Source organism: Nomascus leucogenys, chromosome 11, assembly GCF_006542625.1.
Source record: "Nomascus leucogenys isolate Asia chromosome 11, Asia_NLE_v1, whole genome shotgun sequence".
Taxonomy (NCBI): Eukaryota; Metazoa; Chordata; class Mammalia; order Primates; family Hylobatidae; genus Nomascus; species Nomascus leucogenys.
Window position 1 is genome coordinate 73,239,536 of NC_044391.1, and position 26,626 is coordinate 73,266,161.

The 26,626-nt window shown below is 35.8% G+C and overlaps 1 protein-coding gene across 1 annotated transcript; it reads left to right on the forward strand.

Moving 5' to 3' along the window:
* Window positions 1-26,626, forward strand: AADACL2 (arylacetamide deacetylase like 2). The gene is made up of 5 exons (XM_003256306.4): window positions 1-247; window positions 9,373-9,595; window positions 12,826-12,895; window positions 14,246-14,417; window positions 25,854-26,626. Exons 1-5 carry the CDS (start codon window positions 110-112, stop codon window positions 26,454-26,456), a joined length of 1,206 nt encoding a protein of 401 aa, XP_003256354.1. The 5' UTR covers window positions 1-109; the 3' UTR covers window positions 26,457-26,626.

A 26,626-nucleotide genomic window follows, 5' to 3' on the forward strand; every position in this document is an offset into this window, starting at 1 on the left:
ATATCACCTGAGAGAGTTCCCAAGTCTACATTTGCTCTACTAGTTACTATTCAGTATTTATGAAAAATTTTAATCTCAGTACTGTGAAGAAGCTGGAAAAAGGGATATTATGGGGCTAAAAGCTCTCTGTTTGGGTCTGCTTTGTGTTCTTTTTGTCTCTCATTTTTACACACCCATGCCAGACAACATTGAAGAAAGCTGGAAAATAATGGCCTTGGATGCCATCGCTAAAATTTGTACATTTACGGTAAGGTTAACTTTTTTTTTTCTGTTGGATATTGGGATGACTTATTGACTAAAAATGAGTGCTTATGAACTCTTTTATTAATAGTATTAATATCACCATTTTGAAAGAACCATTGCTTGTTTGAGTAAATTAATTAAACAACATTAAGTAAATAAAACTCCCTACATCTGTGCGAAACAGTGAGACAGAATTCTCACTTCTAAGACTTTATGTCTAAATGTGACATGTATAAAATAAATTTATTGCGACATGTATAAAATAAATGGTATTGCTAAAGGAAAAGGCTTTGAGGTTTATTTGAGAACTTGACTTAAATTTGAACTTTCAGGGACAACCTAGTCCTGTAATTATTTTTTAGTTGTTCAGATACACATTATTGATATTTGTAACTCTTTGATATTAATTTAAGGCTCTTACTATTTAATGGCTTTCATTGTCCACCTTCAATTCTAAATTGCTGGTTTTCAGGCATTATCTGACTTGGCATGTGCAGAATAAATTATAAATTCATGCAAAAATAGCTCCTTTAAAAGGGAGAGATAGGGTTAGAAACTAATATTTTTGAGTTCTTAAGTTATACAGGCTTTGTATAATATGTACTTCCATTGATTCCCCGCTATCCTGCAATTATTTTTATCAGGTTATGGGGTTGGGGAAGAGATTGAGAAGAACATATGCAGGTAAAAAGTAACAACTCCATAATTCGAACTCTAAACTGTCTCATTTTGAAACCCATACTCTTTCTGCCAAGCCAGACAGCTTCCAGAAAGGGTAACAATAAGAGCCTCAAAGGAGAAGGCCACAGCAGAAGATGATCAGAAAAAAAGAGGGCAATCCATGGTGTAAGAAGAGGCTGTCTTATGATGTTTTGTACAGCAAACAGTACATTTGCTTTGTGAAACCACAGTCAACTCCTTCTGATGTCTGCTAATATTTTCCCCTGTAATCACTTCTAGAGGCTTACCTTCTCCATAACTTTTCTCCAATGCTCTTACTTCTTTCTTTTTTTTTTTTTTTTTGAGACGGAGTCTCGCTCTGTCCCCTAGGCTGGAGTGCAGTGGCGCAATCTCGGCTCACTGCAAGCTCCGCCTCCCGGGTTCACGCCATTCTCCTGCCTCAGCCTCTCCGAGTAGCTGGGACTACAGGCGCCCGCCACCACGCCCGGCTAATTTTTTGTATTTTTAGTAGAGACGGGGTTTCACCGTGGTCTCGATCTCCTGACCTCATGATCCGCCCACCTCGGCCTCCCAAAGTGCTGGGATTATAAGCATGAGCCACCGTGCCCGGCCTGCTCTTACTTCTTGAGTAAGCATATGTGGGTAAGCAAGTGTCAGTTCCACAGAGAAAATACTATGTTCCCTTCCTTGACTGTCTAATTTCTATCTCAGGGCATTAACTTGTTTAAACCCTACTACAACCCACTGAAGTATTATTATTACTATCATATAGACAAGGAAATTGAGCTACAGAGGTAGTTTTCTCAATGTCAATCAGCTAGTAAGTAGTAGCATAAGATGCTGGTTTAAATGTATGCAAACTTGGCTTTGACATTTACTGGCTACAACTTAGAGTTTCTGCATACTTCCTCATCTTTAAATTGTAAGGGTTAGCACGATGGCTCACGATTATAATTTCGGTACTTTGAGAGGCCAAGGCAGGTAGATCACCTGAGGCTAGGAGTTCAGGACCTGCCTGGCCAACGTGGGCAAACCCCATCTCTACTAAAAATACAAAAATTAGCCAGCTGTTGTAGTGCACGCCTGTAATCCCAGCTACTGGGGAGGCTGAGGCAGGAGAATCACTTGAATCCAGGAGGCGGAGGTTGCAGTGAGCCGAGATCGTGCCATTGCACTCTAGCCTAAACGACAGAGCAAGACTCCTTCTCAAAAAATAAAAAAATTAAATTAAAATTAAGAAAATAAAGTATAGTGGCTAGATGTTCTCAATTGCCCTGCAAATACCTTAATTTCCTTGGAATAATTGTAATAACAAGGATTGTTTAATGTGTTGTTAACCATGTAATTTTTAAGTTTTTTTATGAGTAAACTGTCCAGTGACATAACACAAAAGTCCTCAAGAAGCTGGTCAGAAATACCAAAGGCAGCTTTTTTCAATGACATCAAATATGGAATTTAAACATGAGGAAAGTGCCCTAATCTTTTTGGAGTTGAAAGCCAAAAATTTGGATTTTACTAGTGTGTTCATATGAAGATATTTAAAACTTTGGATTAAATAAAATGAACAATGAAAAAAGAACACATGACAGCATGCCTACAAAATGTTTTTTTTTTCTGAAAAAAATTTACAAATCAAAAATAATTACAGCGGCATAAAAAAACTGCTAGTAAATTAATGGATTTTGAATAGGACAGCTCTCAGTCTAAAATACTAAATATTTGAGATTTCCTTTTTTTATACACAAGGATTTATCTTTTTTTTTTTTTTTTGTCTTTTACTTCAAGTTCTGGGATACATGTGCAGAACGTGCAGGTTTGTTACATAGGTATACATGTGCCATGGTGGTTTGCTGCACCTCTCAACTCATCATCTAGGTTTTAAGCCCTGCATGTGTTAGGTATTTGTCCTAAGGCTCTCACTCCCCCTTTCCCCCACCTCCCGACAGGCCCTGGTGCATGATGTTCCCCTCCCTGTGTCCATGTGTTCTCATTGTTCGACTCCCATTTATGAGTGAGAACATGTGGTGTTTGGTTTTCTGTTCCTGTGTTAGTTTGCTGAGAATGATGGCTTCCAGCTCCATCCATGTACCTGCAAAGGACATGAACTCATTGCTTTTTATGGCTGTATAGTATTTCATGGTGTATATGTGCCATATTTTCTTTATCTATTCTATCATTGATGTGCATTTGGGTTGGTTCCAAGTCTTTGTTATTGTAAATAGTGCTGCAATAAACATATGTATGCATGTGTCTTTATAGTAGAAATATTCATAATCCTTTGGGTATATACCCAGTAATGGGATTGCTGGGTCAAATGATATTTCTGATTAAAGATCATTGAGGAATTGCCACACTGTATTTCACAATGGTTGAACTAATTTACGCTCCCACCAACAGTGTAAAAGCATTCCTATTTCTCTGCATCCATGGCAGCATCTGTTGTTTCCTGACTTTTTAATGATCACCATTCTAACCGGTGTGAGATGGTATCTCATTGTGGTCTTGATTTGTATTTTTGTAATGATCAGTGATGATGAGATCTTTTTCATATGTTTGTTGGCTGCATAAATGTGTTCTTTTGAGAAGTGTCTGTTCATATCCTTTGCCCACTTTTTGATGGGTTTGTTTTGTTCTTGTAAATTTGTTTAAGTTCCTTAGAGATTCCGGCTTTTAGACCTTTGTCAGATGGGTAGATTGCAAAAATTTTCTCCCATTCTGTAGGTTGCCTGTTCACTCTGATGATAGTTTCTTTTTCTGTGCAGAAGCTCTTCAGTTTAATTAGATCCCATTTGTCGATTTTGGCTTTTGTTGCAGTTGCTTTTGGTGATTTAGTCATGAAGCCTTTGCCCATGCCTATGTTCTGAATGGTATTGCCTACGTTTTCTTCTAGGGTTTTTATGGTTTTAGGTCTTACGTTTAAGTCTTTAATCCATCTTGAATTAATTTTTGTATAAGGTGTAAGGAAGGGGTCCAGTTTAAGCTTTCTACATATGGCTAGCCAGTTTCTCCAGCACCATTTTTTAAATAGGGAATCCTTTCCCCATTGCTTGTTTTTGTCAGGTTTGTTGAAGATCAGATGGTTGTAGATGTGTGGTGTTTTTTCTGAGGGCTCTGTTTTGTTCCATTAGTCTATATCTCTGTTTTGGTACCAATACGATGCTGTTTTGGTTATTGCAGGCTTGTAGTATGATTTGAAGTCAGGTAGTGTGATGCCTCCAGTTTTGTTCTTTTTGCTTAGGATTGTCTTGGCTATACAGCTTCTTTTTTGGTTCCATATGAAATGTAAAGTAGTTTTTTCTAATTCTGCAAAGAAAATCAATGGTAGCTTAATGGGAATAGCATTGAATCTATAAATTACTTTGGGCAGTATTGTCATTTCCAATGATATTGATTCTTCCTATCCACAAGAATGGAATTTTTTTCCCATTTGTTTGTGTCCTCTCTTATTTCCTTGAGCAGAGGTTTGTAGTTCTCCTTGAAGAGGTTCTTCACATTTCTTGTAAGTTGTATTCCTAATTATTTTATTCTCTTTGTAGCAATTGTTAATGGAAGTTCACTCATGATTTGGCTGTATGCATGTCTATTATTGGTGTATAGGAATGCTTGTGATTTTTGCACATTGATTTGTATCCTGAGACTTTGCTGAAGTTACTTATCAGCTTAAGGAGTTTTTGGGCTGAGACAATGGGGTTTTCTCAATATACAATCGTGTCATCTGCAAACAGAGACAATTTGACTTCCTCTCTTCCTATCTGAATACCCTTTGTTTCTTTATTGCCCTGGTCAGAACTTCCAATATTGTGTTGAATAGGAGTGGTGAGAGAGGGTATCCTTGTCTTTTGCCAGTTTTCAAAGGGAATGGTTCCAGCTTTTGCCCATTCAGTATGATATTGGCTATGGGTTTGTCATAAATAGCTCTTATTGTTTTGAGATATGTTCCATCAATACTTAGTTTATTGAAAGTTTTTGGCATGAAAGGATGTTGAATTTTATTGAAGGCCTTTTCTACATCTATTGAGTTTTTTGTCATTGGTTCTGTTTATGTGATTCATTACGTTTATTGATTTGCATAGGTTGAACCAGCCTTGCATCCCAGGGATGAAGCCTACTTGATCGTGGTGGATAAGCTTTTTGATGTGCTGCTGGATTTGGTTTGCCCGTATGTTATTGTGTTATTTTCACATTTATGTTCATCAGGGATATTGGCCTGAATTTTTTTGTTGTTGTTGTGTCTCTGCCAGGTTTTTGTATCAGGATGAAGCCAGCCTCACAAAATGAGTTAGGGAGGAGTTGTGTTTTTCTATTGCTTGCAATAATTTCAGAAGGTATGGTACAGCTCTTCTTTGTACCTCTGGTAGAATTTGGCTGTGAATATGTCTGGTCCTGCGCTTTTTTTGTTGGTAGGCTATTAATTACTGCCTCAATTTCAGAACTTGTTATTGATCTATTCAGGGATTTGACGTCATCCTGGTTTAGTCTTGGGAGAGTGTATGTGTCCAGGAATTTATCCATTTCTTCTAGATTTTCTAGTTTATTTGCATAGAGGCGTTTATAGTATTCTCTGATGGTTGTTTGTATTTCTGTGGGATCAGTGGTGACATCCCCTTTATCATTTTTTATTGTGTCAATTTGATTCTTCTCCCTTTTCTTCTTTATTAGTCTAGCCAGTAGTCTATCTAGTTTGTTAATCTTTTCAAAAAACCAGCTCCTGGATTCATTGATTTTTCAAAGGTTTTTTTCATGTCTCTGTCTTCTTCAGTTCTGCCCTGATCTTTGTGATTTCTCGTTTTCTGCTAGCTTTCGGATTTGTTTGCTTTTGCTTCTCTAGTTCTTTTAATTGCGATGTTCGGGTGTCAATTTCAGACCTATTCAGCTTTCTGATGCGGCCATTTGGTGGTATAAATTTCCCTCTTAATACCACTTTAGCTGTGTCCCAGAGATTCTGGTATGTTGTCTCTTCATTCTCATTGGTTTCAAAGAACTTTGTTATTTCTGCCTTAATTTAGTTATTTACCCAGTAGTCATTCAGGAGCAAGTTGTTCAACTTCCACGTAGTTCTGAGATTTTGAGTGAGTTTCTTAATCCTGAGTTCTAATTTGATTGTGCTGTGGTCCAAGAGACTGTTTTTTATGATTTTCATTCTTTTGTATTTGCTGAGGAGTGTTTTTTCTTCCAATTATGTGGTCAATGTTAGAATAAGTGCTATATGGTGCTGAGAAGAATGTATATTCTGTTGATTTGGGGTGGAGAGTTCTGTAGATGATTATTAGGTCCCCTTGGTCCAGAGCTGAGTGCAAGTCCTGAGTATCCTTGTTAATTTTCTGTCTCATTGATCTGTCTAATATTGACAGTGGGTGTTAAGGTCTCCCACTAGTATTGTGTGGGAGTCTAAGTCTCTTTGAAGGTATCTAAGAACTTGTTTTATGAAACCTGGTGCTCCTGTATTGGATGCATATATATTTAGGATAGTTAGCTCTTCTTGTTGCCTTGGTACCTTTACCATTGTGTAATGTCTTTCTTTGTCTTTGATCTTTGTTGGTATAAAGTCTGTTTTATCAGAGACTAGATTTGCAACCCTTGCTTTTTTTTTCTTTCCGTTTGCTTGGTAAATCTTCCTCAATCCCTTTATTTTGAGCCTATGTGTGTCTTTCAATGTGAGGTGGGTCTCCTGAATACAGCACACTGATGAGTCTTGACTCCTTATACAATTTGCTAGCCTGTGTCTTTTAATAGGGGCATTAACCCATTTACATTTAAGGTAAACATTGTTATATGTGAATTTGATCCTGTCATTATGATGATAGCTGTTTATTTTGCACAACAGTCAATGCAGTTTCTTCAGAGTGTCATTGGTCTTTATATTTTGGTGTGTTTTTTCAGTGGCTGGTACCAGTTTTTCTTTTCCACATTTATTTCCTTTCCATGTTTCTTTCCATTTTATTTCCTTTCCATATGTTCTCTTTATTTCCTTTTGTAAGGCAGGCCTGGTGGTGACAAAATCCCTCAGCATTTGCATGTCTGGAAAAGATTTTATTTCTCCTTTGCTTTTGAAGCTTAGTTTGGCTGGATATGAAATTCTGGGTTGAAAATTCTTTTCTTTAAGGATGTTGAATATTTGTCACCACTCTTTTCTGGCTTGTAGAGTTTCTGCAGAGAAATCCAGTGTTAGTCTGATGGGCCTCCCTTTGTAGGTAACCTGACCTTTCTCTCCGGCTGCCCTTAACATTTTTCCTTTGTTTTAACCTTGGAGAATCTGACGATTATGTGTCATGGGGTTGCTCTTCTCAAGGAGTATCTTAGTGGTGGTCTCTGTATTTCCTGAATTTGAATGTTGGCCTGTCTTGCTATGTTGGGGAAGTTCTCCTGGATAACATCCTGAGGTGTGTTTTCCAACTTGATTCCATTCTCCTTGTCACTTTCAGGTACACCAATCTAACGTAGGTTTGGTCTTTTCACATAGTTCCATATTTCTTGGAGGCTTTGTTTGTTCCTTTTCTTTCTTTTTTTCTCTAATCTTGTCTTCACACTTTATTTCATTAAGTTGATCTTCAATCTCTGATATCCTTTCTTCCACTCGATTGATTCAGCTATTGATACTTGTGTATGCCTCACGAAGTTCTTGTGCTATGTTTTTCAGCTCCATCTGGTCATTTATGTTCTTCTCTAAACTGGTTATTTTAGTTAGCAGTTCCTGTAACCTTTTATCAAGGTTCTTGTCTTCCTTGCATTGGGGTAGAACATGCTCCTTTAGCACAGAGGAGCTTGTTATTACCCACTTTCTGAATTTTACTTCTGTCAATTCGTCAATCTCATTCTCTATCCAGGTTTGTGCCCTTGCTGGAGAGGAGTTGCTATCATTTGGAGAAGAGTCACTCTGGTCTTTGGAATTTTCAGCGTTTCTGGGCTGGTTTTTCCTCATTTTCATGGATTTATCTACCTTTGATCTTTGAGGATGATGACCTTTGGATAGAGTTTTTGTGTGGGGGTCCTTTTTGTTGACGTTGATGTTGTTGCTTTCTGTTTGTTAGTTTTTCTTCTAACAGTTAGGCTCCTCTTCTGCAGGTCTGTTGCAGTTTGCTGGAGGTCCACTCCAGACCCTGTTTGCCTGGGTGTCACCAGTGGAGGCTGCAGAACAGCAAAGATTGCTGCTTGCTCCTTCCTCTGGAAGCTTCATCCCAGAGGGGCACCAGCTTGATGCCAGGCAGAGCTCTCCTGTATGAGGTGTCTGTTGACCCTTGCTGGGAGATATCTCCCTGTCAGGAGGCACAGGGGTCAGGGATGCATTTGAGGAGACAGTCTGTTCCTTAGCAGAGCTCAAGCACTGTGCTGGGAGAAGCCTCCTTCTTAGGATCAGCTGCTCTCTTCAGAGCCAGCAGGCAGGAAAGTTTAAGTCCACTGAAGCTGTGCCCACAGCTTCCCCTTTCCCCAGGTGCTCTGTCTCAGGAAGATGGGAGTTTTATCTGTAAGCCTCTGACTAGGGCTGCTGCCTTTCTTTCAGGGATGCCCTACCAAGTGAGGAGGAATCTAGAGAGGCAGTCTGGCCACAGCCACTTTGCTACGTGGTGCTGAATTACACCCAGTCCAAACCTCCCAGCCTCCTTCGCACTGTCAGGGGAAAACCATCTACTCAAGCCTCAGTAATGATAGACTCCTCTCCCCTCACTAAGCTAGATCATCCCAGGTTGACTTCAGACTGCTGTGCTGGCAGTGAGGATTTCAAGCCAGTGGATCTTAGCTTGCTGGGATCCAGGGGGAATGGAACCCTCTGATCAAAACCTCTTGGCTTCCTGACTTCAGCCCCCTTTCCAGGGGAGTGAACGATTCTGTCTCACTGGAGTTCCAAGCAACACTGGGGTACAAAAGAAACTCCTGCAGCTAGCTCCATGTCTGCCCAAACAGCCACCCAGTTTTGTGCTTGAAACCCAGGGCCCTGGTGTTGTAGGCACACGAGAGAATCTTCTGATCTGCAGATTGCAAAAACCATGGAAAAGCGTAGTATCTGGGCTAGGTAGCACAGTCCCTCAAGGGCTTCCCTTGGGTGGGGGAGGGAGGTCCCCTGGCTCTTTGCACTTCCTGGGTGAAGCAATGCCCCACCCTGCTTCAGCTCACCCTCTGTGGGCTGCACCCATTGCCTAACAAATCCCAATGAGATGAACTGGGTACCTCAGTTGGAAATGCAGAAATCACTTGCCTTCTGCATTGCCCTCCATGGGAGCTGCAGACCAGAGCTGTTCCTATTCAGCCAGCTTGCCAGATATTTGAGATTTTCAAGGGCAAGAAGGTTATGCAATAAGATCTTTACAGTATTATTTGGAAATAATATTTATAAATAGTCTATTTCTTTTGTTTACCTTGCTTATTTTTTCTTCCTTTTTAACTTTCTTTTTAAATACATTTGGTGTTATTTAAATATCTAAATATTTAATTTTGTTTGTTTTGTTCTTACAGGCTATGTGTTTTGAAAATATGGGTATTATGAGATATGAAGAGTTTATATCCATGATATTCAGGCTGGATTATACCCAACCACTTTCAGATGAATACATCACAGTGACTGATACAACATTTGTTGACATTCCAGTACGATTGTACTTGCCAAAAAGAAAGTCAGAAACCCGAAGGCGAGCTGTAATATATTTTCATGGTGGTGGTTTTTGTTTTGGAAGTTCCAGTAAGTTCATTGTATAAGGAAAAATTGTAGCTAGCTCTACATTTTTGATATAAGAACTATTTTATATAAATATACACACTTATACTGATATATACATCTATATATATACTTGTCTGGATATGGATAAGTATAGATATAAATGTGAGATATCTAATAAAGAGACATAGACATATGTTTGGCCAATAATATTATGGGGATTTTAAATTCAGTTTTTGTTTTGTTTTGTTTTTTATTATCCTTAGCTTTCATATTGAATGAACATATATCAAATGAAAATAGGATATAAAGTCAGTTAAACTTTTTTTCTTGGGATTTGAATTCAGGAGCAGAAACATTGAGGGCACGCAGATGTTTTAATTAACAAGTCAAAAGCATTTGCTATTGGTTGCTACAAGATCAAGCTTGCAGTTACTGATAACATAATATAAATACTGGTAAGGCTTAGAATGCAGTTGTTAGTATTGACTCTAAAAAGAAAACACAAAATAGTACTATGTAATAATAAACTCTTCCCATAAAATCTAGGTTCCCTACTTGTTTTTTTAGGCATTTTTCTTACAGTGATTATTCAATAAATGTTTTTGTGAAGAAAAAAGACACACACATAATGAATGAGAGGAACATCTGGTGATCTCTAGAGGAATTATTATCCAAAATGTTCTAATCCGTTTCTTTTATGTATTTTTTTACCTTCTTAATGTTTTCAATAAATTAGATTTCATCTATATTTCATCTATAATTTAAATCATGCATTAAAATGGTCAGAATAACCTGCTTTCTTGATAAGATAAATACCAAGTTTGCCTCATTTCTCTCCAAAGAAATGCATTCATTCCACTGAAGTTTTTATGAGGTGTACGAAATATCCAAGTGTTCACATACATATTACCTAGGACTTGAGTAAGCACAAAAGAAATGGCCACTGAAGGAAAATATCACTTTGATTGAAAAATGCTAAGAAGTATTCCTGATCATTAGGGTTATATCTCTTTTTACTGACATAGGCAATGATTGTTATCAGTAATTTCTAAAACTGTGAGAATTATTATTCAAGATATGACATTCCAACATTCTGCTTAGCTAAATTCTAGATGTCTTTTGTCAATATTTTGGTTTTACATTTGCAAATTATTTGTTTTCAGATCTCCCAAACATATGTGAATACACTAGAAAAGATTTAGACACTTTCTATTTTTTCACCAAGAAAAAATAGACATTATAAATATTTTCTAGTAGTTGCAAATTTTAATTTTCTTTCTTTTCCCCCTAGGCTTCCTCTTTTGTCTTCTCTAAAACATACCAAAGTTGCTTTGAGAACCAAGAAATATAGGAAAATGTTGCTCTAGTAGACTTTTTACATACTTTTGTGATTTTTGTTTTTCAACATTTATCCTCATATCTTTTTGTTTCTATACGCATTCTACAGACACTATAACAATAAAGAGGCATGGAATAAAAGAAACATGACCAGATAGATTATATCAGCAAATATTCTATGAATAGAGACAGTTTGAGATAAAAATGGGAAACAAACAAGCAAATAAAAAGATGGCTTTAATTCTATGACAAAAAGGATTGGGAGATGAAAATGAAGACATAGATTTGAAATACATCACTGAGTGGCCTTAAAGGTTATGAAATGAAACTGGAAATAAGACCCCAAGGTCTCTGGATGAAATGGACTCCTTGTGGCTGATAAAGATACCCAAATTATGATACTAAGAGCTCAGTGTCCATAATGAGTGAGAAAAGGGAGGTCACACATCACTTTGTTCCCAGAGAAGGCAGCTCCAAACATCCTGTTTGCGCCCCTGAGCTAAGATGTTTCCAAGCTGAAATACCTTGACTAGAAAACTCATCCCACCAGTTGCTTGAAAGGGGTATCTAACAGACTTTTGGTTTGGGGCTTGGAAACTACCCAATCAGAAATCAGTTGTTTTAAACTATTTGAATAAGTTTGAATCCTTTATTTACATATATATACCTGATTGTGATTGAGGGGTGCCAGCTGATTCTCCATGTTTAAGCCACAGACCCTCTTTTTGTCTCTAGAGCACACTTTTGTTTTACATGAAAGGCTGTGTTTCCCTAATCTGCAGATTTTTTTTTTAATAGAAAATAAAGCTCTCCCATTTTCTTCTGAAGATCTCATGGTCTTTTGTTAACAAGGTGAAGTTCAGAGAGTTCTTAGGTCTTGTACATTTTGGTCTTCATCTATGCATGGCCTTTTCTTGAAAATTAACTTATCTTTAATAAAACATTTTTTTTTCTATTTAAAAGACTAGGTGACTTACTTTCCTGTTTTCCAGGTTATATATACACCCAGTGGTTAGTTTTTACTTTGCAGTTTTGTTAATGTGCAAGAGAAGGTCCAGAAAAGTCTGGAATTTGATCACAACTCTAGAATTCTCTGGATTTCTAGGATCTTGTGGTAAATAAAGCAGCAGCAGCAAATGTCAGAGAATTTGCCAAGGTGCTTGGCCAGGGCCCTGGTAAATAGGATATGTGGGGACCTGGGGAAAAATGTGTGTGTGTGTGTGTGTGTGTGTGTGGTTATGTGGGTGTGTTATGTGTCTGGAGAAAGTCAATAGCTTGTATGTCAAGCATGTCAAAATTCATATGTATATCAAGTCTTCACACTGACCTGCCAGAGGCTCTCTCATATCTAGTTACTATTCCTTAGACTCTGTCTTAATGTCAATGTTATTGGACTATTTTATTATGTGGCATCTTCAAAGAAGACAAGAGGTTTTGAAGAACCATGTTTAAAGACTCAATACATACTATTACTTTCTTTTTCCTCCGACTTCTGAACCAGTTAAAAAATTACACACAGCGTTCACATAAATGCAAGTCAAACCATTACCATTATTTCAGATGAAGTAAAATGCACCAGGATACAAAGGGTCCTGAGAAGGGTCATTGCATACAGACAGCAGACGTCAAGACGAAATTACAATAGGCTGAACCTATTCTAGCTGATCCTATTCTAGCTGATCCTCCCCAAAATAATCAATTGGTGAAGTCATCCTTTTCCTCCTGGCTGAAAAGACTAGGAAGGGGAGAGTGTGCCATGTGGATTCAGGTCCATCTGCTTGGAAATGGGGGGTGGAAAGAAAAGCTCCTATGTGATATTCACAAACCACAGTTATTTCCACATTCATATCTGTAACTGTTTCTATAGCTTTTTAATTACAGAAAATACTTTGATGTTTATTTCTTCATTTCAGAACAGAGGGCTTTTGACTTCCTGAATAGATGGACGGCAAACACACTTGATGCTGTTGTTGTAGGAGTGGAGTAAGAGAATGATTTTTTTCTGGCTGCTATGATTTTTGCCTTTACCATGTAGAGGTTTGATTTCCACATCAAGTCAGCTATGCTTCAAATATAATTTTTTAAATTAATATATTTTACTTGTCACCATTGCAACATAGACTGCTCCTCAAAGAGGTTCAGTGTCCCAGTACTTTTCTGTGATTGTGAGAATATCTGAATTACACCCCAGAGTAAGCAGTTTTGGAAACACTTGCTCTAGACACGTGAGACTTAGGTCCTATAAGGCGCTAGTAGTGTCCCAAGTAACATAGCTGGACAGAAGGAAGTATATTAACTATTACACATTTGGGATATTGGATTGTATTTGAGCAGGCAAGAAAAGTTTAATTTCATAGGTTTTGAAGTAATCTAAATACTATTTTATATCTGTTTTGATATAATAATACGTTTGTGCCTGGCTTATACATTCTATCAAATCCCTACAATTTGTGTTGTTCTTTGTCCAAAAAGTATAAATCCACTGCATTTTAAATAAAGATACCAACATCTTTTTGGTACACATCTATGTCTAAGCTACAAATTACTTAGAGTTTTCTAGATAGCTTATAATAAAATTCTAAGAACCCTATTACCAACATTTCATATTGGCTGTAGAAATATACACGTTTTAGCATTCTGAAGATCAAAAAGAAAAAGCTCTATGAATTGGCTGCTAGATGTATTTTCCTGTTTTACTGGTCTACATACACTGGGGAAAAAATCAATTTGTGCCCATGAAAAGAAGAGTGCGATAATTTGCCTTACAAATGCATTTACCAGAAATAAGCAAGCTCTCTGGCATATTTAAATTTTATTTATATATCAAAATTTTTATCTAGTAATAACTACTGGGTATTATCCATGATGAAGTATATGCACCGTCAGCTTATAAAATTTTTTACCTAAATGTCCTTGATAAAATAGGACACTGCCTACAATATGCTCTCAAATCTGCAGCCTATTGTGTTTTTAAACAAGCACTTTAAAAAAAAATGTTTGGATTACGAGTTACATTGAGAATATGATGTAAGCTATAGACTATCTCCATTCTAAAATACACTTGGACTAAAATTTTTCCTTACAATTCCTAGGCAGTTCATAACACTCCCCTGACTCCTCACAAATAATTCCATCCATGGATTTTAGGTACAAGATTGAAAACCTTATACTTTATTAAAATAATTTTCATTTTAATCAAGAATTAGTAGAAAACTTAGGCTTGATTTTTAGAAGAATGAACAATAAAGGCTGGCATTAAATTGCATCTATTTGGTATCTGAGAATTAGATGGACAGATACAACCATAAATGCTTTATTATTCTTTCTTTAAAGCTATAGGCTGGCTCCTCAACACCACTTTCCTGCTCAGTTTGAAGATGGCCTTGCTGCAGTCAAATTTTTTCTTCTGGAAAAAATTCTTACAAAATATGGAGTGGATCCCACTCGAATCTGCATTTCGGGAGACAGTTCTGGGGGCAATTTAGCAACAGCGGTCACTCAACAGGTACATTATATTTGTTTTTATGACAGGAGGTAGAAGTTGAGGCTCATTTTTTTTCTATAGATAATTCAGTTCTTCCAGCACCATTTGTTGAAAAGACCATTCTTTTCCATCGAATTACAGTAGCACTTGAGTAAACATTTATTTAACCTTAATGTGACTATTTCTGGATTATTTTGTTCCATTGATCTACATGTCTATCCTACTGCTAATACTACACTGACTTCAACTTTGTTCTTCTTTTAAAAACAATCTAGTATTCCATATCTTTCCCATTAAAATATTAGATTATCTTATCAATTTTTAAAAAGAAAGACTAACTGAATTTTTATTAGAATTGCATGGAATCTATAACTTTGGGGAGGATTAACATGTCAACAATATTGAGATTTCCAATTAATGTACATGGCATGTCTCATACTTTATTAGATTCTCTTCAATTTCTCAGCAGTGTTTTACTATTTTCAGTGTAGAAATCACGGAAATCTTTTCTCAAATTTTACTCTGAGATTTTTTTTTAAATTTTATTAAAATAATATTTTCTGAATGCTCATTTGGAACATATTGGAATGTGTAATTTGTAATTTATTTCTACGCTATATAGAAATACAATTGATTTTGATATTGGCCTTTTCCCATCATATCCTCAGTAAACTCACTTATAACTCTAGTGTTCTGTGTGTGTTTGTTTGTTTTTTTAGTTTCCTAGGATTTTCTATATTTTCAATGACTAGAGACAGTTTTAGTTCTTGCTTCCCAGTACTTATTCCTTTTAATTTTTCTTTTATTAGTGCACTGTCTGGGGCCTCTAGTGAAATATTTAATATAATTCTCTTGCTTTGTATTTTCAGAGGAAATTTTTCAATATTTCATCAATAAATATAGTATTAACTGAAGGTTTTCATAGTTAGCTTTTGTCAGATTGAGGAAGTTATTTCTACTCCTAGTTTGCTAATAGTTTTTGCACAAATGGGTGTTGAATTAGTCAAATGTTTTTAATGCAACTATTGAGATGATCATGTAATTTTTCTTATTTATTCTTTTAATGTGGTAAATTATGCCAATTGACTTTTAAATGTTAAATGTTAAATTATGCTTACATTCTAGGCATGAGCCTTACTTGGTCATGATAAATTAAAATTTTTATATGTTGCTGCTTTCCGTTTGCTCTAGTTCATTAAATTAATCTTTATTTTTTAACACTTTTTGTCAGGTTTTTTTTTTGTTGTTTTTTTTTTTTTTTTTTTTTTTTTTTGAGATGGAGTTTTGCTCCGTCACCCAAGCTGGAGTGCAGTGGCGCGATCTCAGCTCACTGCAACCTCCGCCACCTGCCTTTGTCAGGTTTTGAGAGAAAAATTACACTAGCCTCATTAAATAATTTGGGAAGAATTCCAACTCTCTTATTTTCTGTTTTTTTTTCTCTTTTGTAAGGTTGTATTGAGGTACAGTTGAAAAGGAAAAATAATATGTATTTAAGATGGTACAACATGATGTTTTGATATATGTATGCATTTTTAAACAATTAATGAAAGCTAAGTAATGTAATCATTACCTCACATAGTTACCATTTATTTTTTCTGTATGGTGAGCATGTTTAAGATCTGTCTTAGCAAATTTCGAGTACGCAGTATTATTAACTATAGTCACCGCGCTTAATATTAGACCTCCAGAACTTATTCATCCTGCATAACTGAAACTTTGTAACCTTTCACCAACATCTCCCCATTCTCCCCATCTCCATCCTCTTTCATCTATATCCCCAGCTCCTCATAACCACCACTCTACTATCCGCTTCTAGGGGTTTAACTTTCTTAGGTTCTACATATAAGCAAGATTATGCAATATTTGTCTGACTTATTTCATTCAGTGTAAGGACCTCCAGGTTCATCAATATTGTCACCAATGACAGGATTTTCTTCTTTCTGGAGGCTTAATAATATTCCATTGTGTAGATACACACACACACACCAAATTTTCTTTATCCATTTATCCGGCTGACAAACAGTTTGATTCCATATCTTGGCTACTGTGAATACTGCTGCAATGAATATGCAAGTACAGATATCTCTTCATGTTACTGACTTTGTTTCCTTTGGATATATACCTAGAAGTGGTATTGCTGAATCATCTGGTAGTTCCATTTTTAATTTTTTGAGGAAACTCCATACTGTTTTCCATAATGGATATACTAATTGACATTTCCAACAAAATGTACAAGGGGTCCTTGTACATATGTCTACCTAGTTCTATTTCCCATTTTTTAAATCGGGTTATTTGTTTTCTTGCCATTTAGTTGAGTTATTTATACATTTTGAATATTAATCCCTTATTGAACCCATGGTTTGAAATATTTTCTCCTATTTTGTAGAGTGTCTCTTCACTCTGTTGATTGTTTCTTTTTTAGTGCAGAAGCTTTTTAGTTTGAGGCAATCCCATATATCTATTTTTGCTTTTGTTGCCTGTACTTTTGGAGTCATACCTCCCAAATTATTGCTTAGACTAATATCAAGTCATTTTTCTCTAAGCTTTCTTCCAGTAGCTATACAGTTTTATATTAAGTATTAGACCTTTGATTCATCATTTTGAGTTGATTTTTGTATATGAAATGAAATGAGTGTCCAATTTCATTCTTCTGCATGTGGACATATGAGAATTCTCAACACTATTTATTGAAAAGACTGTCTTTTCCTCTTGTGTGTTCTTGGCACCTTTGTCAAAGATCAATTGACCATTGCTATAGCTTGGTCTTTCCCAGTCAAAGCTCATGTTGAAATTTGATCCCCAATGTGGCAGTGTTGAAAGACTGAGTCTAGTGACAGGTGTTTGGGGCAGGAGGGTGGATCCTTCATGAATAGATTAATGCCCTTCAGAGGGAATGAATGACTGAATTCTTGCCCTCCAGGGAAGGAAATAGTTTGTCAGAGAGCAGATTATTAAAAATAATCTGGCTTCCTTGGTTTCTCTCTCTTGCTTCCTTTCTTGTCATGTGATTTCTTTGCACATGCAGATTCCCGGTTCTTTTTCAGCCATGAGTTAAAGCAGTCAGAGGCCATTATAAGATGCAGATACCCAATATTGAAACTTTCAGCCACTAGAATTGTGAGATAAAATTTTTTTAATAAATTACCCAGTCTCAGGCATTCTATCGTAGAAGTGCTAACTGAACTAAGACAACAATTTATTTCTTAGCTCTTAATTCTGTTCCATTGGTCTATATGTTTGTTTTTATGCCAGTACCTCACTGTTTTGATTATTGTAGCTTTGCAGTTTATTTTGAAATCAGGCATTGTGATGCCTTCTAGGTTTGTTCTTTTTACTCAAGATTATATTGACTATTCAGTCTTTTGTGGTTCCACATGAATTTTCTATTTCTGTAAAAAATACCATTGAAATTTTGATTGGAATTGCATTGAATCTGTACATTGCTTTGTGTAGTATAGACATTTTAACAGTATTAATTCTTTGGATCCAGAAACATGGTTAATCTTTTCATTTACTTGTGTCTTCTTCAATTTCCTTCATTAATATTTTATATTTCTGTGTATAGATCTTTCTACCTCCTTGGTTAAATTTATTCCTAGTGTTTTATTTATGTACTTATTTTTGATGCTATTGAAATGGGATTTTTTAAAATTTCTTTTTAAGATAGTTTGTTGTTAGTAGATAGAAATGCAAGTGATTTTTCTATGTTGATTTTGTATCCCACAACTTTACTGAATTTATTTACTTGTACTAACAGATTTTTGGTAGAGTCTTAGGGTTTTCTATATCTAATATCATGTAATATGAAAACAGACTTTTATTTATTTTTTTTTGAAACAGAGTCTTGCTCTGTCGCCCAGGCTGGAGTGCAGTGGTGTGATCTCTTCTCACTGCAAGCTCCGCCTCCCGGGTTCATGCCGTTCTCCTGCCTCAGCCTCCCGAGTAGCTGGGACTACAGGCACCCACCATCACGCCTGGCTAATTTTTTGTATGTTTAGTAGAGACGAGGTTTCACCATGTTAACCAGGATGGTCTCGATCTCCTGACCTTGTGATCTGCCGGCCTCAGCCTCCCAAAGTGCTGGAATTACAGGCATGAGCCACTGCACCCAGCCCAGACTTTTTTACTTCTTTCTCATTTGGATGCTTTTTATTTCTGTTTTTGTTTGTTTGTTTTTTTGTTTTCTTAATTTCTCTGACTAGGTCTTCTAGTATTTTATTAAATAGATATAGTGAGAATGGATATCTTTGTCTTGTTCCTGATGTCAGAGGAAAAGCTTTCAGCTTTTTACCACTGAGTATGATGTTAGCTGTGAGCTTGTCTATATGGCCTTTATTATGTTGAGGTACTTTCCTCTACATATAATTTGTTGAGAATTTGTATAATGAAAAGATATTGCATTTTGTCAAGTCATTTTTTGCATCTGTTGAGATGTTCATGTAGTTTTTATTCTTCATTCTCTTACTATGGTATATCACATTGATAGATTTGTGTGTATTGAAGCATCCTTGCATCCTTGGGATAAATCCCACTTGAACATGGTGTATGATCCTTTTAATGTGCTGTTGAATTTGGTTTGCTAGTATTTTGCTTATAATTTTTACACCTATGCTCATAATGGAAAATTAGCCAGAATATCTTTGCCTTTCATGACCTCAACATTTTTTAACAGTGCTGGGGATTTTTCTGTGATGCTTACTCATTACGTCAGCTTCCGCCACCTGTGCATCCAGGTTCCTAAGTTAACCTATGAGTCTCCGTTCATCACTTCCTCCACCTACGCATCTATGTTCCTAACGAATAGTTTGCCAGCCTTTTCTTATCTTTCACGATCTTGCCACTTTTCAAGAGTGCTGGTTTTTTCCTGATGTCTACTCCTTATGTCAACTTGTCTACCTTTCTATTTTTTTAAAAAAAAAGATGAAACTAGTCTTCTTCAAACTTCTTTTTGAGAAACACTGCTCTGTACTTTATAAAATATGACTTTAGTTATGAAAACTTGAACCAAAAGGTTACTCTAGTTGCCTCTCTATTTTTTAAAATTTCTTTCCTCTTAAGTGTTATAAGATTCAGGATTAAAGTACTAGAAGAAGTTTATATACATACATATTTTTATATACATATACACTTGAAATATATGTTATACATACATATGTAAGTATATATGCACATATATACATGTACATATACATATGCCTATATGTATATATTAATCTATGACATCACACACGCAAAACCCTATTGTGAAACCAAAATTGCAGTGATAACAAAGCTTCACCTTTGGTTCTATACCTGGGCCTCCCTTCAACCCAACCTATTCCACTTTAGTTGCCCTTCATGTTTACAGCTCTAAGTAAATTTTCTTAGGAGAAAATTAAAAGAGGACTTCATTGCCAAGAAGAAAGTTTGCAAACCATTAGACATGTTGATTCTTGAGGACTCTTCCAGACTGAACTTATTTGCTATTTACTTGAAATAATGTCATTTATTTGAAAGATCTTGCTGGAGTAAAATGAGGTGTATGATGGAGGGTAAAAATTGGAGAATGCCCTGTTTAGAGATTATTATACTAATTACTATGTAAAATTGTATAGCAGTCTGGTCTAAAATTTCATCTGAAACCGGTTTGGGGAATGTAGAGATTCTGAAAGCTGTCCAACAATTACCCAATAGTGATTAAGCAACATCTTACCATATCTCTAATTTCTTGCACATTTGTAACATTTGCTTGGCTTTGTAAGTGTAGCAAGAATAACTGAAACAACAATTGGGCTTGCTGTATTGGCTCTTTAAATTACCTACATTGAAATACTTATTTTTTAGAATATCTAAGAGAGTAGGACTTACTAATTACTTCAAAATATCAAATCAATTCCCATTGTTTTATGAAAGTAAAAAGAATATCTCTGATCCTAAATAAGATCCCAGCACTTTGGGAAGCTCAGTGGGGAGGATTACTTGAGGCCAGGAGTTCAAGACCAGTCTAGGAATAAAAAAATAAAAACAGCCAGAGGTAGTGGTACATTCCTGTAGTCCCAGCAACTCAATAGACTGAGGCAGGAGGATTGCTTGGGCCCAGGAGTTTGGGGTTTGCAGTGAGCTAGGATCACACCATTGCAATCCAACATGGGTGACAGAGCAAGACCCTGCTTCTAAAAAACAAAAAAGAAAAGAAAGAAAGAAAAAAGAAATAGCAATTGGATGTAGCCATACAGATTCATGAATATGTGATACCCTACCTTATAACTTTTCAGCAGGACAATACTTGATCACACAGGCACCAAATAGAGACGTGATTCTCAGTAAAATCTGTAGGGCAGCACAAAAGTGAATAAAAATCTAACATAATTCTATTTCTTAATTAATTATATAAGAACTTAGTATCTATTTAGACATTCTGATTTATCTGTTCAAAGGGAACATAGTGCAGTATGCAGATGAACAGGCTGCAGAAGAACTCAGTGTACTTAATGAGCATTTAAAAAGGTGATTTTCTTTATCCTTTCATGATTATACTTTAAGTTATTTGTTCTTCATGGACTGCTAAACTTTCTATATGAATTACATTTTCATTGAAAAGCTTTATTCCCTGTACTGTGTTTATTTTGGGTCATAAGAACCAACTTTTACTTTGAAATTATTATAGAGCTCATTTTTTTCCAATGTGTCATGATCTTGTGACTGATAATATGTTATAGATTATGGCTTTAAAAATTCGGTATCAATAATCACCACTGAGGGATATATTTTAAAAAATGACTCATCTGTTTCAATTCACATTATAAAAGGATTTTCTCATGGATTAGGACGCATACATTATCCTGTCATTTTCTCTTGTGGACTTGGTCCACTTTTCACTTGTATTTTTATTATTGAGAACAAATGAATATATTTAACCTATTATTGCTAGATTTCCTGGCAACATCACATGATGTGTCCTAAAATCACTAATGTGGCTTGCTGGTCACAACGATCTGGATGATCACTATCGCTTAGAAAACTGTTGTAGACATGGTGCCTTAATCTTTAATTAAGAGGAAAAACTATTTCTAAACTTTAATCATATCACTTAAATCCAATTTCATGGCCACATTTTATTTTAAAAGAATGTATGCATTGCTCTTATTTAGGATCAGAGATATTCTTTTTACTTTCATAAAACAATGGGAATTGATTTGATATTTTGAAGTGATTAGTAAGTCCTACTCTCTTAGATATTCTAAAAAATAAGTATTTCAATGTAGGTAATTTAAAGAGGAAGCTGTGATATGCGATAGCTCTACTTATTTAGGTTTATAGCTTTGGTCTTTCTAAATATACTTTTGCTTCTAATTTGTATCATTTGTCATAGGTGGTAATAAAGCCTTATGATCTTATTTATAATAATATTTCTATGGCATCCCATATTTCTATGGCTATATATATTACATATGTGACACTTCTTTAAAAATATTTTAAAAACTCTTTAAAAACAGTTTAATAGAAAATATTAATCAGAAATTATAATTAATGGTGATGATTTTTAGAAAAACATGATTGACATGCAGCATTCTTGGACATGGGATGATGTCCCATACATAGATAGTATGTATGTTAGTTTCTGTTATTTTGTTTGTTTACCTCTGTGTAATCACAGCATATTAGTGCTATAGAGGTCACCTAAAATCCATAAGAAGCAGAAATATCTGTCTTCTTTTACTTGCACCTGGAAGTGGTATCACTGTGAGTCCTGCACTTCTGAGTGATATAATCTGTTTTACTGTCACACTTTTAGGACATAAAGTGGGAAGTGGGATTTTAGGGGAAGAATGAAGATCAGGAAAGGACAGGATTAATCTGCAAGGAGGAAAGCAGGTTGATTATCTTGGACTCTAGCCCATGTGGGAGTTTCGCAGTTTCCAGCATGGTTGGAACATGCGTGCTAGGATGAGGCCAAAAAATCCTCCCATATTGGAATTTCTTCATGGTGGTTCATAGTTTACCCAGATACTCATTGGCTAGCTGTGTATTGTTGGAATCAAGTTTGGAGTTGTTAGGGGTAGTTGATAGAAAGGAAAATTAGTGGGGATAGCAATCACAGTTGCTATGAAGTTGAGTGCTCTGGGTTGAAAGTGACAGATATGTTAAGTTTGGTGAACAATACTTACCATTAGCAATGTGGGAACTCCTCAAATAACAAGTTAATATTTTGTCTACATCCATCCTTCCATGGATGACAGGCTATGGGTAAGTTGGTGTGGGCATGCAGGAATTTGAATAACACACACTCAAACCAGGGAGCTAGATGGTAGGGTATCTTGCGAACCAGTAACTGGATTGAGAAGGGTAGTAGATGATGGGGGGGCAAAGTGCAAGGGCCGTAATATGTTCCCTTGGCAGCGGAAATTATCATTCTCTAGGAAAGTGCCATGCCCTTTGAATGGTCACAGGGCACTTGGGAAATGGGAGAGGATTCAGTAATGCTTCAGACTGTCTGGAGATGACTTTATGCCAAGCACAGGTGTCCATGGCAGATTACTGCTTTGAACGGGCTTTGAAGCAGTTGAGTCATGAAATGACACAGGGCATGAAGTCATGGATCATCCCTTCTCTGACTTTGTTGCCAGCTTCCTTTCAGCCACCACTCCCAATTCATGCTGTCCAGGAGGGATGTTTGTGAATGAAAAAAACTGATGTAGGAGTGAAAATCGTGCTGGTCCACATGTTTACTCCAAGCATTTTAGCATGGCATAGAAGCTTTTCATGAACTGGGTCCCAAATTTTGATCTCAAAAGTATAGACTTAGGAGACCAGTCTTCATCATGGTATAAATAAGTTACTTTCTTGATGAAAATAATACCAGTGGCATGGCCTATAACTTGAAAAACACGGCCTATAACTTGAACCAATTAGAGATTCAAACTGGGGGACTTAATAAGGGAGGGGCAGAGCAAATAATTTATATGAGACAATTTTACTGTAAATACCATAAGTTTAGGATTAATGGTGTTTAATTATAAAAGGAAAGTTCAAATGCTTACTATCCATTGTGTTTTCATGAAAATAAAGTTCATTGTTGAAAAAGATTAAGAATAAGGATGGGCTTTATTGAAGCTCTTCCACAACCTTTAAGTTACTTAGCTATCCAAAGGTCTTTATTATATTGGAAATATAATAAAAAGGTAAATAGAAATTTGAAATACAGTTACCAGTGTCTAAACTCTAAGAACATTACCATGAGCTAGATACGTTCTCTCAACTTTTTTGACCTTTTACTTTTTCATTCTTGTTCTTTACAAAGTAATAACATCCTGAGATGAATGTCACATTTTTTTTGCACTCAAGTACATATTAGTTACCCACAAAATCAGAAATACATATCCATTACTTCATGTCTATTTTATAGAATGCTCCATTCTAGGCTTGTTTTGGTTTAGTATTAATGTTTATGTGCACTTCTGAACTTTGCTTAGCTGGCTGTCTTCAAGACCATATAGGTCTAGGAGGAAAGAACTAGGCTATAGATAGGTCAATAATTCAGCATTACTGTTGGGACCTACTTGTTTTATACTTGTTACTGTTTCTCGGATCCTATTATTCCTGGCTCCAGATATAATGTCCTGTTAAAAGTATTATAAATCAAATATTATGGTTTATAATATTATGGTTTCCATATTATTAAAATACTCATTTTTCTATTATTTTCCCATATGATATTAATGACTTTATTATCTTAGGCCCAGTAAGGGGTACAATGACAACTTAGGTATCATGTCAGTGTTTGTGAAATCCAAAACCAAGTAGAAAGATTAATCATGTACATTTTTGTGTAATAAAGGAAAAGTGATGATTGGCCTTAAAGAGGTAATAGAGATTTGGGAATTTAAAAAAGAAGAGTTTCCTTTGATCAGGTATTTACATGCATAATCACACATATATGCTTGTGAGTACGTATAAGATGTGTAGAAAATATCTGAAACACACCAGATAAATAACATAGTTGTTAAGACTATGGCAAAATTGCCAACCTTGGAGAATCTGACTCAGGTGCTTTTCCAATATCTTGAAGAGAACTGACTTTAGCATGGGTTTTGAAGAATATTAGAGAGAGAGGAAAAAAGCCTTCAATGGCAAAGTAACAAATGACATAATGGGGAACTTAGAGATGGGAAATACTGACACATTTGTTGAAGTGATTTATTTCATATGGCATTCCAGAAAGGAAAGTTAGGGTCAGGCAAGGGTATTGATGGACACTTTTTGACCTGCCCCTGTTTATGTGTTCTATGTTTGTTTGTTTTTTTCCCCTAGATTAGTGAGATTGAGAGTAGGATGACTGAGGGTGGGCTATTGATAGCAATCTTTGATTAGTAAATTATCTACCTAAGGGCACGGCAGAGAGATTTGGGATCTAGGAAAGTTTCTGTAAGATAACTTTGTTTTGGCTCATTTTGATTCTACACTTATTAAACCTCTAGCATCTTGGAAGTACATGGTGGAGATGGTAGGATACCATTTCCCTTTCTGAGGTACCGCTTGGATTTCACTTTAGTTTTTCCTTTCAGTTCAGCTAACCACTGTGGTGACTGGTTGACTTAGAGGTACATCCTGTGGTCCTGAGCTTTTCACTTGGAGCAGCAGCAGGTATTTTCATTTGTCCAGATCCCAGACTCTAGCCAAGGCAATAGCTCTTGGGAGATTAATTCAACGTTGTCTCCTGCAGTCTGCAGGGTCATAGGTGAGGCCTCAAATGCCTTTCTCCTTATCAAGTACTTCACATTTTTTCCTTGCGTATCAAACTTGTGCACATCAATTTTTTCATAATTTTCTCCCGTTGTTTCTCCAACACTGCATCATTCTCGTAAGATACCTGTTGATTGGCCTTTTTTTTCTTCACTTTGGTCCATGTGCTTTTGCATTGGGATAATGTTTCTTAAAAATTATGGTATGATGTTGGTAATGTCTACCTTGTTTCCAAATAATATATTCTAAAATTGTTTAAGATTTTTTTTAGACTCTGTAATGAAATAATATGATTTAATAGCTATATTTATTTCTTCCACTCATTCTGGTTACTTTATTTAAGAAGGATTTTTACAAACTTATATGTACTGTCAATTTCCATTAGAAATATCTTCAGAATTGGATCATTTTCATTTGTGATTTTTGACCAAAAAATCCTGTGTATCTCTCTTGCCTTGTACATTCTCTTTCTGTCTCTTTCCCTCTGCTCTCTTATACTTTCTCCTTTTTTCCTCACACACAAAATCAATATTTTTTAAAACCTTAAATTTAAATTGGTTTGAATTGTTTTATGCCATGGTAATATATTATAAATATTATAAAAATAATTATGATATATCACATCAATTTATGTAGATTTGTTTATCTCATGATTGCTAGATAATTAAAATTAAATTTCATTCTCCTGGTATTTTGGAAATTTTTGCATTACAGGATATTACCATATATTTTCAGGTGCAGAATGATGCTGAAATAAAACATAAAATCAAGATGCAGGTTTTACTTTACCCTGGCTTACAGATAACAGATTCTTATTTGCCATCTCACCGAGAAAACGAGCATGGTATAGTTTTGACCAGGGATGTAGCCATAAAACTCGTGAGCTTATATTTCACCAAGGATGAAGCACTTCCCCGGGCAATGAGAAGAAACCAACACATGCCTCTGGAGTCAAGACATCTGTTTAAGTTTGTTAACTGGAGTATTCTTCTTCCTGAGAAGTATAGAAAAGACTATGTATATACTGAACCAATTCTTGGAGGACTTAGTTATTCATTGCCAGGACTTACAGACAGCAGAGCACTACCCTTGTTGGCCAATGATTCTCAGTTACAGAATTTGCCACTAACCTATATTCTTACTTGTCAACATGATCTCTTAAGAGATGATGGACTTATGTATGTTACAAGACTTCGAAATGTTGGAGTCCAAGTTGTTCATGACCATATTGAGGATGGAATTCATGGAGCTTTATCATACATGACTTCACCATTTTATTTACGTCTAGGTCTTAGGATAAGAGATATGTATGTAAGTTGGCTGGATAAGAATTTATAAATATGTGATGTAAATGTATAGCCCTTACATAGTGGATTGTAATTTGTGATATTTTGTGGTTTTGGAGCAAAGAACAATGTCATTTGAGTTATCTAAATCTAAATTTGCATCATTTGTAGCAGTTAATGTGCGTCCTTGAAGAGTTATTAAATTTCCTGACTTACAGACCC

Excerpts from the sequence above, each read along its gene's own strand:
- AADACL2 (XM_003256306.4), top strand. The coding sequence starts at position 110 with ATGGGGCTAAAAGCTCTCTGTTTGGGTCTGCTTTGTGTTCTTTTTGTC. Across the intron at positions 248-9,372 it reads CTAAAATTTGTACATTTACG|GCTATGTGTTTTGAAAATAT; the intron begins GTAAGGTTAACT and ends TTGTTCTTACAG. Across the intron at positions 14,418-25,853 it reads CAACAGCGGTCACTCAACAG|GTGCAGAATGATGCTGAAAT; the intron begins GTACATTATATT and ends ATATATTTTCAG.